The 17,463-nt window shown below is 43.9% G+C and overlaps 1 protein-coding gene across 2 annotated transcripts in view; it reads right to left on the bottom strand.

The window, feature by feature from the left end:
• The window catches only part of GLI2 (GLI family zinc finger 2), a 175,282-nt gene that overhangs the window by 118,127 nt on the left and 39,692 nt on the right, over nt 1–17,463 (bottom strand). For both annotated transcript variants that reach the window (XM_042827228.1, XM_042827229.1), the window contains exon 2: nt 8,485–8,647. In XM_042827228.1, the coding sequence (XP_042683162.1) occupies nt 8,485–8,617 (133 nt within the window). In that variant the 5' untranslated portion in view covers nt 8,618–8,647. The remainder of the gene's footprint in view (nt 1–8,484; nt 8,648–17,463) is intronic.

Here is a 17,463-nt window from a genome sequence, read left to right as displayed (position 1 = left end):
ACAGTACCGTTCAATCCCTACAAATGTTCTGTTTTAAAGATCAGATATTAGCGACAGAAAACATAAATATTTTTCTTGCTTTACTCCTGCTCTTATTTACATTTTACTTAAAATTGGAAGCATTTTCAGTGCAATAGATTCCTAAAAGTAGTTGAGATTCCAGAAGAACAAAAGAAATTTTTAAAAAAGGAGAAAAAATGTTGCTCATTTCTTTCAAACAAAACTTGTCCAATTTCAACTCAGAACCACTACAGGAGTCACAGAATAGCCAGTGTAGCTGGGTTTGAAACAAACGTAAGCTCTCAATTTTAACATAAACCTAGACCAGTTTGTGTGAAAAGACTGTACCAATCCAATTCCTCCACGATAGCGCTCAACTTAAGATCCTGACTTGGGCTTAAATAGCTTGGAGAAAAGGTTATGGGGAAACCTCACAACAGCCTTACAGTACTTGAGGGGAGCTTACAAGAAGGAAGGGGAACAACTTTTACACAGTCTAATAGGGATGGCTGTAAACTGAAAGAGAAGAGATTTAGGTTAGATGTTAGAAAGAAATTCTTTACTCAGAGGGCAGTGGCACAGGCTGCCCAGAGAGCTGTAGATGTCCCATCCCCGGAGATACTTAAGTCCAGGTGCAATGGGGTGTTTGGCAGCCTGAGCTGGTGGGGGGACAACCAGCCCATGGCAGGGAGTTGCAGCTCAATGACCTTTAAGGTCCCTTCCAAGTTAAGCCGTTCTATGATTCTATGATTTATTCTCTGCCTTTGCTGTTAAGGTCAAAGAACTCATCCTGCCAAAACAGCCTGTACGTATCTTTCTTTATTTCAGTATTCAAGGATTTTGCTGTTTCTTAGCAATTTAGTTCTGTAAAAATATTAGTTGTTGTTGTTCTCTAATTCTAAGCCTTCTGCCATAAATGAATTTAAACTCAGTAAAACACTATAAATGCTACTAAGCACTTTCATAGCCTTATGCAATCTAAAGGAATAGTATTGCCTTCTGAAAGCAGATATTTGCAAAGGCAGTATACCATCTGTAGAAAACTGAAGTCCAACTTCCCTAAGGAAAAAGAAACAGCTCCTCAGTTCAGCAGATGGACTTGAGAATTTGAATCATCCAGCACCAAGCAGGTGGCACATCAATGGGATACAGAGAACTTGCTTGTGGATATGGTGACCAAAGGAACAAGGGCTCAGCTCTCTACCACCATGGATGGTACAGGTGCACCACCAGTGAACTTCCAAAGTCAGAGACATGACTGATTATCAACATGTCTCTGAAAAATCTGAGCACCCTACAGTCACCTTGGCCTTGGAAAATCCCTCCCTGCTTCTTTGGTTCTCTGTCTGCAGCATGGGAGCAATGTTATCTCCCAGGAGATGAACACGAACATCGTACCAGGATGTTCATACTTAAGAGGCTGAACTATTCATGCACTACCGAGGCTGAACAAAGTAGGAAAAGGACCCACCGGATCCCAGACAGCACAGTTCCTGTTCCCTTATCAAGAAAAGCAAAACACGATGCATGCTCACCAGCACATGAAATCACGCAGTTTAAGGAGGAGACAAGAAATACCAAATCCTTCTTTCACTTGAGGTGTGCAGCTGTCTTTTCAAGGCCATGCAGAATTCTTTAGGAAGCATGGGGAATATGAACCCCACTTCTTACTGCTGCTATTGGATGCACAGCAATTCTACGAACATTTTTCTCTGCCACTCATCTGACCTCGGGAGCAGTCCCACTGCTCTGCACAGGCAGCTGTGGAACGCTCTGCCAAACCCTATCAATTATTTAGCGTCAAAAGGAAGACTTAATCTGTGCGATAAAAGAACGGATTTTATCTAAGGCTTGTTCTCCTTAAAGTGATTTACACAACCAGCCTCTCTGGTCGCATCCCTTACCATAATTATTTACTTTTGCATTAATAACTTTCCTCCACTTGGGTTATTTTTAGGTGCCCTTTGTAGCTTTTACAATTTACTGTTTTTTCCTTGTCTATTTAGTAGGGATTTTATATTGCCTATCTTTCTGTTCAAACACTTCTGTCAATGCTGGTGCGAAGCTGGAGCAGCTCTGGGAAGCTGCTCCCCCAGCTACGTTGACACCTGGGACTGATTCTGACTTCAAACTGGGAAGCCATGGGATGAGCTTTCAGTTCAGAGCTGGCAGGCTGGGCTCTCACCACACTCACATGGCTATGGGCTGATGAATGTGAATGATGACCTTTAAAGCCTTAATTTCCCACCTTGGTTCCTTGCTTTAATTTTACTCTGCACAAATTTGGCCGAGCCATGAAGACTTCAATCTTACCACCTGATATTAGCCACTCTAAATCAGGCATGAATGCCTCAAGGGAAAAAAACATGCATTTCCTCAACATTACTTACTCCACCCTAATGTAACGGGAGCCCAAACAGGACACATATAACATTTAGGCAGCCAACTTCTGATAAAAGAATTCCCATGCCTGGTCCCTAATGGTAGTGGCAGGTTCAAATGCCTGTTGGGAGACCAAACCAGAGCAAATTCTAAGACACAGAGATAAAAAGCTGACACGGAGGCTAGAAATACACACTGTGACAAAACACCAACAGCACAGAAGAGACAGTCTAGGAAAGCATCACCATAAATATAATCCATTACCACCACTCATTTTCTTATTTGACTACAAGTCAATCCCAAAATAGATAAGTTTAGTATTGCTTAAAAGGGTTATTTTTAAGTACCCTGTGAGTGGCCTTTCACTGAAGTCTAAACTGAAAAAGAAGATACATCAGCACTTGCCATAAGCTTTTGAATCTTACAAAGTGATAGAAAAGTAGAAGGCATTATTATTATTATGACTATTATTAAAAGTGAACAAAACATACACAAGTCTTTCAGGCAGTGCTTAGTGGCTGGGATCACCAGTGCCAGGACCAGCCTATGATGAGTATGTTTTTCCATTTTTAACCCACAAAAGCTCTTCAAGCTGGTGTGCAATACTGCAGTGTGGTCAGGGGTGAGATGAAATTGCTCCATCTTCAGAGTACCTCAGTATCTCTAATGGGCTGAAGTGGTAGGAATTCTTGGTATGACAATTTGGGGGAACTGCATGCAATCAGTAAAACATGGTTGATGTGAAAATGCTCAATCGTCAAATACTTGGGTGATACAGATTCAAGCATCATCCATGACGGCTATGCAGTGTGAACTACAAAGTCTGTAATGTGGGTGGCTTCTCACTGTGAGGCTGTACCTCTGCCCACAAAGCTGGCTGCCACACGGAGAAACCCAGTGCAGGGTTTTGGGAAAGGGATTTCCCCTGTGAGGTAAAAAAGCAAGCGAACAAGTAGTAGGATTCCAACCACTTGACTAAATGAAGGGTCATCCAACAAAGACAAACTGCTGACTGCGAATCAACGCTAAAAGTCTGGAAAAGGGAGAAGAAAATATGTGACTCTGTGGCATGATTTATGGCAATTTTAACTACTAAAGTACTGTTACATGTAACTGAAGAAATCAACATTCTCCTCCCAGAGTGCTCTCCATCATGCCTAAACGCACAAAAATGGCACGGCATGCATTCCATTTCAACCACCATACACGGATTCCTCTAAGCTACCCTAGGAGTAGATTTCGCATGACCAGTGTGCCACAAAGCTTGCAGCCAGTTACAGCCCTCTACAGCCTGTAACTGAAGAACTGTATCAATGTATTAGCAACACAAGTATCTGGGCTTTCCAGAAGGAAACAATTAGGTCCACAAGAGAGACCTGGTCACGCAAGAGATCTGGTCAGCCAAGGGAATTACGGTGACAAAGAAGCCCACTTTCAGACCCAGTGAAATTACATCTTTTAATACTGACAGAAAGGTTCAGGAAAAAATACAATTCTTGGTTGCCATCATTCCTATGGCCGTTTTGCACAGAAGCCCCACCTGAGCTGGGAGCCAGTGGCTACGTGCTGCAGATAAACAGTGGAGGCAGAGGCCAACAGGCATATTTTGTAGTCTAAATGATCGTCTTTTCCCATCATCCTGTTTGACCATTTGCCCTTTTCCTCCTGCAGCCAACCCAGGCATTTTTAAGTTGCACAAAGCAAAGCAATACAGGGCAGGGAAGCTAAGAATGTGCTTACGCTGGTTATATCCCTTTTCCTGGAAAATGTAAGCAACAGAACAAAAAACACACTTTGGAGATCCCTGCCCCTCCTGGTGGATGGAGGAGATGACTTCATAGGGGCTGCTCTCCTTCTAATTTGTCTGAGTCTCGGGCCACACAAACTATATATTTTTTCAGTGCAGTGAGGTCTGCTGGGACGCTGGCATTTCCTCCTCCTCATTTACATGGTCTTCCCATAATCCAGCACTGAGACAAGCTGAACTGCACAAGGTCTCCCTGCCAGCTCCACTCAGGGTTGCTTACAGAAGACCTCTGGAGAGTGATGGGAGGTGCCCCCTGCCCTTCTCTGCCTATGAAAGGGCTGAGTGTGTTGCTTTTGCAGCACTAAGCATTCCCACCAGCCCATAAATCAAGTGACCAGACCCTGTCCCAACCTCTGATCCAGTGCAGAAAAGCCCAATGCTCTGCCCTTACAGCACACGTGGGGTGATAAAGTATATTTCAACCTAAGCCATAATATCAGAAGAGAGGCGTTACCTCCTGGAAAAAAAGTGTAGCCAGAGTCACACTGGTTCTGGAGCTTGGTTTCCCCATGTTTACACCAAATGACTTGTTGAACTTCATTATATACAAAGTATTTCCATAGATCAGTGGCAGGGAGACCTGTGCAGCTAACGTAAAATAAATTACCACCCCATGATAAATGGTTCTATTAGCAATCCAGATTGTTAAACTCAGATACAACAGGATGAAGGGAGCACTGCCCCATTCATTCTCCCCGCGGCAGATACTGAGTTGTAAATAGGTTATTTTGTGTGTAAATAACACATTAAAACTCAGCATTAGCTGTGTCTTTTGATAGAGAGGAAATTGTTCCAAATAAATAATCTCGGACAGGAATGTAAAATAAACCAGATTTAATAGTGCATGCCTGCTGCAGCCGTGTTAAACATGACTAAAATGATAAACCCCAGAATATACTAATAGTAAACTATGCTCTGACATCAAAGTAATGAGGCTGTATTTTTACCCAGCTTTAGAAATGCTAAAATTAGTCTTGACAGAGCCAGACATCAGAAAAATGTTTCAAACATAAACACCATCAATTTGGGAACTCTCTGTTTGTGTCACATTCAGGGCGGGGTGGAGAGAGAAAGGTGCATTCTGGGTCTTGTTAAAGTCAGACACTTAGCATTTAGGAGAGTTTGTATTTAATTTTTACTACAAAGTGAGAAACTCATCTTCCTAAATATCTCTGCCTTTGAAAGAGTGGCTCAGTTCAGTTTCTCCCAGAACTACACACCTGGGCTTCCTCACACGCGCCACTGTTATTGCAGCACTGGCCTAAAGGACCCAACTTGTTCTCATGTGCTGCTCTGCCCCAAAACCTCTTTCCCTTTGGAGCACTATGCACTTCTGCACTTAGCAGAAGAGTTTTCTAAACATGACATGTCTTGAGTTGCCCTTCCAGAACTGGAGGCACCAAAAGTGAGAGGCTCTTTTGCAGACTGGACTACCACCCCTACATGCTGTCATTACACAAGCTTCCACCTCAGTCCCACGAACATGTACACATACTGAAACAGAAAAGTGCTGACTCCTTGGCTGGCACGATTTATGGGAAAATAGAAAATTCGGAGAGAATTCCTCATGCTCTATGAGAGACCAGTGTCTGATCATCTGATCAATTACATAAAAATGCAAATAATAACTCTAAAATGGTAGCTTTAAGACACTAAAAAATACAACACAGGTTGTAAGCTTGAAAGAACTCTTCTCCACTGACAGCATCAACAGGGCTGATCTCTTTTCGTACGGATAGAACTTAACTTGTTCAAGACTGCAAACATTTGGGACAGATATTTAAGCAAGAGAATTGCTAATGGGGAATGGACATATTATTGCAGTGCAGAAATATAGTCTAAATAATAATATAATTAAAAAGGTATTTTTCAATTATCTAACTAATGCTCAGTTTATTGCTTCAATTACCTTAATTGTAAACAAACCCTTATGAATCTATTCATTTCTACAAGGGAAAAAAGAAAGCCCTGTGATCAGAGAAACATGACATGTTGGCACTCCATCTGTGTGACTCAGTGGAAGAAGGGAGAAATGTGTTGCAAATTACGTCTTTTTGCCTCCAGAGCACAGCTTGGTGATCTGCATCACGAGCTGAGCTTTGCTGCCACTTTCTCACATGCTAGTACAAAGAGTAGAACCTCTACAATAAAAAAAAAAAAAAACAACAACAAGAGTTGGTGTTGGAGGGGAATAAAGACATGCTGGTATGTCCACGAAGCAGGGTGGGGAGCTTGGCGGCTCTCCCTTTAAAGCCTGTCTGCTGCTGTTTCCTCCTTGAGCCGAACAACATAATTAATCTCCATGCTTCGTTTGCTTTCTTCTGTAAGGATATGAGCATAAATATGTATATCCCTGGCCTGTTCTGAAGTAATTACACTAGTTTAGTGAAGCAAATATGTTATATTAGTATGAACACTATGTAAGTACCGCTACACAGCCTTTTTGTTATTATCTGCTACATCACATCTTGCAGTTTACTGATGTTAGAAGACGACTTTGGATTAATTTGTCTACTTAGAAGCACAGCACTGTGCCCTTTCAGGAGCAAGTGTTACCACTGGGCAGAGTTCAGACGGAAGCCCCCGAGCCCCAACACACATGTATTACCTGCAGAGCCTGGCGCCTGGAGCCCATCACCAGCTACTTCACTGCTGGCCACTTCAGGTCATTTATTAGCACTTCTCTTCCCAGTGTGATATAGATTTCACTCTTTACATCTCATAACACAATGCTTTCATCATGCTTCTCCTGACATCTTCAAACAATCCTCCACCCACTTCTTCACTTCCTCTTAATAAAAGGCGAAATATTGAGCCCGTAAATCATTCTTTCCAAAGAGCACACTGATAATGTGACACATAAAACTGGATGCTTAAAAACTAACCCAGTCTCTGGGGTACCGAGCAGGCTGACAGACACCCCAACATGGGGGGGGGGACTCTGATTTCCATCACATCTCTGTGAACATGGCACAGCCTACATCCTCGGCAGAGGCACTCCCGGTGCATGTGCCAGATGGGAAAATGGTATTTATTTGCAATAGCATGTACACGGGCTTTGAGTTTTAGCACATGATAAAGAAACACTTTTCTTTAGGTATCAAAGTTTATCAAAGTTGTGAACTGATTTGATAGAATATAGAACAGCTGCTTCATTCTGCACAACCAGGTTTTCCCAAGTTAAATTGTAAATGAAAACTGGATAACAAAGGTGTTGAATAGAAAGGAGAGACAAAGATTTAAGCATTCTGGGCCAGGGTCTGCCAACAGAAAACACAAACTCTCCAGATGAGCTTTGTAAGAGACAGAGGAGGTGGTTTCTCTCCTGAGAAACCACCAAGTGGTGAAGGAAGGGGTGGGGAAGGCTTCATTTTGGGGTAGAATCTGACTAGCAGTAAACTATATTTTAAACAACAACCAAAAAGCTGCCTGCAAAGTTTACACAGCTGGGATGTTCCTTTTCACATCCAAATTAGTGCAACCCATTCTAAGTTTGTCTCCTTATGTCCTGCACAAAAAAGACACCCTGTCCTGGTCCCCACCAGGCACAGCCATCCCACAGCAGGAGCCACCAGGAAGGGTCCTGGCACCACCCTGCAGAACAACTGGCTCCATGCACATGTATGTCAGTAAAGGATGTGGCTTTGTAGGGCAGAATCTTGCCTGCTCCAGGCCTGCATATCCCCAGAACATTAGCATCACATCCACCAAAACTGTGCTTGAAATCATATGCGAGAGCTCCCCTAATGGACTCCAACACCAGCAAGACCATAACCTCACCAGAAATACTATGAGAAAACAAAACAAAACAAGATCTGATCTCTTTCTGATGTAACCAGAACAGCACAGATGGAAGGGTCTTTATCTCTAAAGCTCTTGCACAGAAGTAGGACCCAAATTCCTCCCTCAGCAGTGACAGATGAAGACAACGCAGTCTGTTTAACTCATTAGAGGGATCACAGCCACTGCACAACACCCTCCCCAAACCCAATAACAGTGTCAGCCCTGCTTTAACCCCTCCATGGAGGAGCAGCTGACACCACAGCCCTCCACCATGTAGCACCAGTTACCTAGCAGCCCTGGCCATGGGCTCTCTGATGGGTACATCCCACCACCCAGCCTCAGGACAGCGCCACATGGTGACATAGCTTCTCCCTCCCATGACCTCCAATGGCTGAGAACCCCAATAAACTCAGCGTGTTCACAGAAGGACAGATGCCACTGTGCTTATTAAATTCTTACAGTCTAATGAAAAACACCCCTGCTGCTTTCAAAGTGTGGAAAACATAAAGTACCTCCTTGTGCCACTGCTGCTCCTGCAGCTGTTAAAGGAGTGGGTTTCTTCCCCGTCTCCGTAAAGCCATCCCCCTCCAGAACCGCACCTTTTCCTTCTTTTTTCCCAGCAGCAGTTGAAGCAGAAGTTTCCATCTTAGACGCTCATCTTCCAGCTCAGCAACCCTGGGGGACATAGAATAAAGCCAGATTCTGGTCACTCACAAAACAGACAAAAAGGAAGTAGCAGAGCTCGAAACCTGCAAGCAGCAAAGATTTCCCAGCTTCCTAACTGCAGAGACTCAACCAGTATGGCAGTAAGCCAACAAGGGCTCAGCCCCGTGAGGGTGCAAGTGGCTCCAAGCAGCTGAAGACCTTAAGAGATCAGGACCAACACACGTTTTAGCCTCTTTTAGACTCAGGTACATCATAAAGCACATGGGTCTAAAAGGCTTTCCAGGACCGGGGGACAGGTGAGCTGCTAGAGCTTAGCATGTGAAAAACTGTTTTGTTCATCCTTTACAAGACCAAGAACATCATAACAACAATAAAAAAGAACCAGTTAAAATGTTTCCAGTAGTGGTAACGCAGATAAAAATACATATAAAGTTGGGTTTTTTCATTTTCCCAATTGGTGTTTATTCTGTTTCTTGGTGCTGAACCCATACTCTCACCTTTTCAGTGGTAGTTAGAGGCAAACCACAGCAGGTTAGAGAAGACTAGGGGTGGTTAGAACCAACATCCATTGATTCCTCTCACTCCCAAGCAGATCTTTCTCTCTTCACCAGGGGAAAACCAGCTGCAGCTTTACCCCCGTTACAAATGGCAAATTAAGCACAGGTGAAAGCTCCACAAAACAGAAGGTATCCAAGCACAAGCAACATTTAAAAAAACAACAGATCTCAACCTCTTGCTGACTTGACTGTTTGTTCACATCTCAAACTTCTTTTGTCTTCTCAAAGAAAATATAATATGTGCACCCCAAATTCCACATAATTGGCATTTCTATTAAAAAAAACAGACATACAAACACTTTCGCATTCCTCATTTTAACTCGTTTTATTTCCAGTGCCTCCAGTTGACTCCTGTTTTCACAGAACCCATGGCCGCCTGACACTCCTGGCCTCAGGCTGGGCCTGGGAAAATCCACTGCTAATTCCTCCTTTCCTTTCTATTTTTAATGCAGACTTACAATTGTTCAGATGCAGACTCTGAAATGCAAATTTTTCAGCTCCTGAGATGCTCTGGAGAATTCTAGCTGTTTTGGACTTACATGGACCAGCCAAAAGATGCTGGGAAACCAGAGAATTCTTTTTGTGTACAGGTAGTCTTACTGCCATCATGTCAACTCAAACTTTTCCAGCGGGGGAACAAAATGCCAAACAAACATAGCATTGCTATCATTGTTCCTTATTGCCAAGCTCTAAGCTCCAGCCCTCCCCAGCTTAACAGAGAGGTGACACACAGCCCTGTTCTTCCAAATTCCCCTGGTGTTCAACACCCTCTGCATTTTTCCCTCCTTAAGACCAGCTGTCCTAAACTCCTTCCTCCTCTACTGGCAAATCTACTGCCTCTACTAGCTGCCTTATCATGCTGGCCATTCCATGAATGCACTGCCATTCTTGATGGCACCCTTCCAGCATCACCAGCAGGATGGTTGCAGGCACAGCCCCTGTTGACAGTACCACTAAATGACAGCTATGCAGTCACAATTTGCAACTGTAAACAGCAAAGCCCACATTAGAAATGATGACACCCATGCAATTACAGGCTTTAGTGATGCTCCAGTGAGCACTGAGGCAGCCCTGAGGTCCTGTCCCGGCATGTGCTGGTTTGGTGGCAAACATGGGATAAGTTCCTGGGGGCCAGGACATTACAGCCGTTTAATCCAGAAACCAGGTTGGGTTACAGAGCACGCATGAAATAAATACACTCAAACTGGAAGAGCATTTGACCTAGCCTGACAGCCTTGGCTTCTGTTCGTTAAGCAAACAAACCTCAGAGGCTGCCTTACAAGCCCCCACCTGTTTCTTCTTAGTCCCTGCTTTCAGGGCTTTGTGCTCCTGTTTGAAACCAGCCGCTCGCACCCCCGCGCTGCCCTGACCCCATGGGAGGCTTCCTTGGGGGGCAATGGGAGGGGAGGGGGAAACTGGAAACAGAAATGGCTCTCTGGCGAAGCGTGTAGATCAGAGCCATGTTTTCTTTTCCAAAGAGGTGCTTCAAGTGGCATCTCTAAACCCCTGCCATAGACATCTCAATAGGGATCCAGCTTTTCAGATGTGTCATTGATCCAACCCAAATTTGACAGGAGTTCAGGCCCATGTCTAAAATCTGGCATCTGTAGCTGTATGCTTTCCAGTCAAATGAACTCAGAATTTAAAAAAAAAAAAAAAAGTAAAATCCAGTGATTCAAATAAATGGTTGTATTAAACAGGTAAATCCTTCTCTAATACTAGATTAGCACCAAAAAAAAAAACCAAAAAAAAAAAACAAAAAAAACCCAACAACTCTAATCTTCCAGGATTTAGGATAATAAGCCTGTAATCATTTTTGTTTTGTGAAGGCACTCGGGGCAGGGCTGGCTGGAGGCTCCCAGAAGCTGCTCTCCTCCAGCAGCTCCAACAGCCATCCATACCAGAACTGACTGTCCCAGCCCAGGAGACACACACATCCCCAGCCATCCTGCTCACAGCAACACTCACAGACCAGGGCAGGGACCAAAGAGCAAAGGGGCACCAGTACCATATCTGCCCTGTCTGCAAGGTGCTCTGAGATAATGGAGGCATAATCCTATGGAAGTATTTTTATTACTGGAACGAGAAGATATAAGGATGGAGGCACTCAATCCACACCGTCCAGGAGCACAGCATTCATTTTTAAGCAGTGTACAGTCTGCTTTCTGTTCAATGCTAAACTTTTCTCACTGCTCTGTGCTGCACAGAACTTATAAATTCAATGACAGATTAATCTTAGCAGCGAGACATTTGGCATGAAAAAAGGTTTCACAGGGAGCCTGCATTTTCCTGTAAAGAGCATGCATTTAGGAGCGACTGTACGTAGAAAGACCCCGTGCACTTATTCAAGCACCAGTCCCTGCCCTCCATCATTACTCAGAATTAGAAACCCAAAATGGATTACTCAGATTGTTCCTAAGGTTTGTAGCTTTCTCTGCAGGAGAAGGGTTGGGTAATTGATTTTGACACTAATACCGGCACTATTCATATGCCCTGTAATATAATTCTGCAGCAGCACTAAAAAGGCAGCCATCTGAGATCTGAACAAGGAAAGTGCTATATGATTTGCCCTGGACAACCCCAGCTATTTTAACAGCTGCGTTGTATATTAAAAGGGAGAAATCCCAGCAGAATTAAAAACAACAAAGTCACATTTGCCTTTGAGGGAAAACCAGGAGCCATAAACTTTCCTAATAAAACAATCCCTCCCGCTAAGCACTTGAGCAATAGTCGAAAGCACTGTCCTAAAATGCCTGTCTCTTGCAGAGCATCAGCCTGAAAAGAGCTGCTAGCAACTTTGGGAATAAACAGATCCTCATCAGACATACCCCCACCCCGCACATCCTTTTCTTGAAAAGACATTTCCTTCTTTGGGATTCCTCTTTCAGCAGGAACTCCCCTCTTCCTCCCCTGGACAGAGCAGAAAGCAGACATCTCCCCCAGAGGGCTTTTCTCTCAAATGCCGATCGCCAATTTTAGCCATGCCTCCTCAAAGATTAGGCACCAGCGCAACGGTGACCCACATCACCACCCACAAAAGAACAGGGCTGGGACATGCCCACTGCTGACCCCCAGCACCGTGTCGACACCGCACAGCTGGGACAAAGCCCCACCACTGATGGCTCCTAGTGTGACCCATGGCAGCTGGGACAACCCCACCAAGCCCCGTCCTTGAGCACCTGCAGGTTCTGCCCACCACCCCTACATTGACACAATGCAGCATTTGGCAGCTTCTCCTGGTAGCTTTTTAGTTAGGATAAACAAAGAGGTGGTACCATCAGCTCTTCCTTTGCAGGGGACTGTATTCTGAAGCTAAAGCCTTCTGAATACAAGACCTGCTTATGAAATTCAGCACGAGCCAATCATTTTAAATGCTGCCTTAATACAGTGGCTGCTGTGATCTTTTTCAGTCTCCCAGGGTTTGAGCCAAATTATGTTCTCAGTTACACGGAAGTAGCAGCAGTTAACCCAGTGAAGTCATACGCTCTATACCAGAGCAAAACCTGACCCCTCTATTTTCTTTTATATCAGCAACAGCTTCAAATTACTAAAGAACATTTACTCTGCTCACATGCCTCTACTCAGTGCTGTGACTATCCAAACATGCTGCCTGGTGCTGAAGGATCTACAAAGTGTTCACAGAACAGCAATCTCATGTAGAACAAATGTTAATTTAGAACTAATCAGTTTTGGGCTCCTCTAGGTTTGGTAACACCTGGAAATTAGTACTGTGTGCTGGGGGGGGAGGAGAAACATGCAAAGTGATGGCTATCTGCTTGGAAGCCCCTGCTGTCCCCAATATGGATGCCCCACCCCTGGAAGTGTTCAAGGCCAGGTTGGATGAGATCCTGGACAGCCTGAGCTGGTGCCTGATTTAGTGGTTGGCAGCACTGTCCGCAGCAAGGGGTTGGAACTGGATGATTTTTGAGACCTCTTCCACCCCCAGCCATTCTGTAATTCTACGATTCTTCCAATCTTCAGAAGGCTTCTCTGGGAGTGGCTACGGGGAGGGCAGAAAGGAAGCAAAGATGTTGACTGAAGTGACATTAAGAGGGGACAGTGCAGCTGAGGGCTTCTCTTTTTCTATCTCCTTCCCCAGCTACTACTTAGCGGACAGCAATACAAGAAGGAAGAAAGGAAGGAGCTTTCAGCAAAGGGAATAGAAAGAAAAACAAGTTCTGCCAGCCCTCCTTCAAATGGAGGACTAAAACTGGCCAGACAGCTGGTGGCTCATAAGGCTTCACCAAGCGGTTCCAGCCCGTGGCAAAAATCACATTACTCTAAAAAGCATGTGTGGGGAAAGGGGTATTGGGGGGTGACAAAAAAAAAAAACAAAACAAACCCAAAATCCCAACCAGGAGAGCTGGCAACACTGCAGTAGTTATACAGGCTCTGGAATGTACAAAGACTGAAATCAGAGACTTAGCATCTCTTTTGAACTTCAAAAACAACATGTCTCTTCAAATCACTCTGTTAATTGGCTTTAAATGAGAGTTCTAAGTTTAATGAACAAGTCTTACACGTACGGCATGAAACAGATATGCTTCTAGATGAACTTCCTGATCAACACCATCTGTCTTTTCCATATGGCAACGGCAAAGCAAAAACATGGGGAAGGAGCACTCCTGCCTTGCTGTGAAAGGTCAGGGTGCAGCCGGGACTGCCTGTATCTTGGCAGCATTCCTCTGTAATGTGATCACCTCTGAATACCACTTCCAACCAATTCCAGAACATCAGGGGATGTTCCAGGCCCCACTGAGCACAACTCTGCCTACTGAGGTAAAGAAAGTAGGTGAGGTATGGGAAATGCACAATGGGAAGGAGACATAAGGGGAGAAGAGATGTTGGCACAGATGACTGCAGGATGTAGAATGAGTAACAGGTTCCTAAAGGAACAGGTTGCCCAGAGAGGTGATGGATGCCTTGTCCTTGGAGACATTCAAAGTCAGGCTGGACCAGGCTCTGAGCACCTGACTGAGCTGTAGTTGTCCGTAGTCACTGCATCAGATGTTGGATCAGATGACAAAGACAGAAAATAGTGGCATGGGAAAGAGAGAAAGAGACTGCAAAAACAGGTGCTGCCTCTTTCTGAGGAGATGAAGACATGCCATGACATGGTATCTAGCTTGGAAGGGAGGCACAGCACAGAAGGAAGAGAATCAGAAAATATCCAGAGAACCTGCAAGGAAGCAAAATGGAGAAAATAAAAGTATCTGGTGAAAGAGCTGTACCCTGTATAGAGCTCCAAGGAATGAAGCCTGCTGGCCTGCTCCATCTCCAACAAGATGCAAAGATGTGCTACATCATTTGTTGCCAGGTGTGTGATGGGAGGCATTCTGAAATACACCTGAGAACAAGCCCCAGCTGCTGTCCCTACTTGCACTGACCACAGTGGCCTTCCACTTCTATCACATACAGTCAGCGCAGCCTGCAGCAATGGTCAGAAAAGATCACCATCTGCAAGGAACTGAGGTAATCAGCTACCTCCCCAGCTGGGTGCTCCTTGGAGGCTTTCCAGCAGCATCCAGACACCAAGCAGTCACTAAGCTGCAAGGGTGCAAAGCAGGGGTCTGCACTATGGCACCCAGTGCCCCACAACAGATCCTGCACGGGGCTGGCAGAGGTGCCATAGGACCTTCTTTGTGCTTTTCAGGAATGACAGCCAGAGGCCAGGTTATCCTAGGACACTCATGGGCACCAGATGCCAACAGTGAGGCCACAGAATTGAAATATAAATGTTTTTTTCCCTTACTAAAGCCATCTACTTTACAGGCTGTGGTTACTGGATTGGATACGGCATGGAATAAAGGAACTCACACTTCTTTGGGTTTAATCTGCTGATTTGGTGTTTTTCATGAACACTGTCGCTTTAATGTTGCTGTTTCCTTACAAATAAGACCGATTTATAAAGTATCAGATAAACTTGAATCATTTCCCCACTTCAAGTAGATTTTCAAGCCAACCTTGGAGCCTTGAACAGAAATTATCTTTTAGATGCTGGGTTAAAAACAACTATAATACATCATCAAAACATAGGAGCAGACATAAAAGCCCAAAACCAGACGCAGATTCGGCACTGGTCCATGCTGAGACATGCAGGCTGGGGGTACACGACTTTCCTTTTTCTCAGAAGTTATCTTTGTTTCTTTCTTTGGAAGAACCGAGAAGATGGAGGAGTGGGGGCTGGAGGGAAGAATCTTTTGTGGTGGAACAGGAAAACAAAGTCGTACTTTTTCTAAGCCAATCGTACTTGTCTTATCATGAGAAATTTTTTATTACACAAATTCCAACCTGTGAAAAACTGTCAAAGAAGATAAGCAAGACACTCCTGCATTCAGACTCTGTGTTAACTTGCTGCAAAAATATGGGAGGATGCCACCAGGTAAACAAAAGTTGTTCAAAAGTGGTGTGTCACCATTAGAATTAGTCCATGAATCTTCACTTGATTTTACTTTTGTTTGCATTGTTGTTGTTTTTGCAATGGAGGGAGAATTTTGGAAGGGAATTTTCTGTTGTTTTTTGTAGATTTTTTTCCCCACCTCAGAAAAGGGAGGAAAAAAAAAAGACAAATATTCTGCATGTATTTAACGAAAAAAAGCGTTGTTCTAATTTTAGGAAACCTTTACACAAAAAAAGTATGAGGGGGGGAAAAAAAGCAAAACAAACAGGAAGAACTCGATCAAGACTTCATGCTGTAACAAGAGCAGAAACTGTTAATAGCTAACATGTCAGATAAACCATCTATGGTGCCTGGCAGGCTTACCTGGGTGGGTAGCAGCTGAACACGGATTGCATTAAAACCAGCAGTTAAGCTCTTTATAACAAAATTAGCCTATAATTCCAAATCGGTAATAATTAACCTATTGACTTTTCAGCAGGTCTATGAGTAAGAGATATAAAGAAAATAAATTGTGCATGTTAAAGAAGAACTGCAAGTCTGATTCCAAACAGAGATGTTCACACAGGTTCCACAGAGCAGGTGAGGGCTGATGCAGGTTTGGCCAGGAGAAAAAGAGCTGCCTTGAAATCAGAGAGATTAGGGCAAGTTTCTGAGAAGGTGGAAGTGAACGTTCTATTGGTTGGTAATGATTAAAGGAAATCTTCTCAGGTTTTCACTTCCGTACTCCAGCAGTTTGGACACTTTCAACTATCCAGAATGAAACCCTGAATACAAACCACATGCGGTGAAGTATAATGGGTTCCCTTATGTACAGATGGGATGAGTCATGCTGTCCTGTAGTAACTTGTCCATCTACACGACACTGAGCAGTCTCCAAAGCTTGGGCAAGAAAACTATCATTTGGCTCAAGGAATGTAAAACCTCTGCTTTGAGAAATGAAAGATGAAGGATTGCATCGCTGCAAAAATTCCTATAGCAACTGGGTTCTTGCAGAACATGCAACATTACAAAATTTTCGTTTATTTTTATACATTCCCAGTTAACTTCATCGGTCTATTGAATCTTTCCTCCAGAGGCACATATGTAAGTATGTAGAAGATAGAAGCCTGGGAAGGAAACAAGAATGTAATTAAAAACAAAAAAGCAACACTTCAATTGGCTCGTTTTCCTCTACTGAACACACACCACAAAAGCTGTTATTCCATGCTGGGTAGAAACACATATTGTCTTTATAAGACTACAGTTGCCTGCTGAAGGCAGGATGCAGACCACATAAAATGGTTGGCAGTTCATTAACTGGAGAACGGAGAAAACTGCTCCAGATGGGGCTGAAAGAAGAATTTCTGACAGAACCATAGACTATCTGGGGTCGGATGGGACCTCTGGAGGTGATCTAAACCAACTTCACAAGCAACAAGGAGCCAATCACTGGCATTTGCTGACTCCCAAACTGTCAAAATATCGACCATCCAACTAGTAGGACAGAAAAGTGCTATGTGGGACGTACCCATGAAGTGCAATGCAGCATAGTTCACAAGGAGACCAAGTGCATCAGTGAAGAAAGATTCTGAAACCACCAAGAGTCACTGAAAGGAATTTTATATGCGGGAAAATGAATCGAATACTCTGAATGAAAACAGCGTTCATTTCTGCAGGCTGCAATACAGGTAAAAGTGGTCTTTGCAATTCCAGAAATTATCAGCTAAGTAGGAAAGGCAGCATCTCAATTTTCAGCAGTGTAAGTCCATCTTCTACGCAGAAAAATGAGTGCACAGCAGGGCTGGTTATCATTTCAGAGGAAGGGAATAAGTCTTTCAGGAGACAAGCTACAGTATTCAGGAGGGTATTAAGCTAATGACAAAAGACAA

This window comes from Centrocercus urophasianus, unplaced genomic scaffold (genome assembly GCF_019232065.1).
Source record: "Centrocercus urophasianus isolate 14NV4802_14NV808 unplaced genomic scaffold, USGS_Curo_1.0 seq_28, whole genome shotgun sequence".
NCBI lineage: Eukaryota > Metazoa > Chordata > Aves > Galliformes > Phasianidae > Centrocercus > Centrocercus urophasianus.
This window is presented reverse-complemented; position numbering and strand designations above follow the sequence as displayed.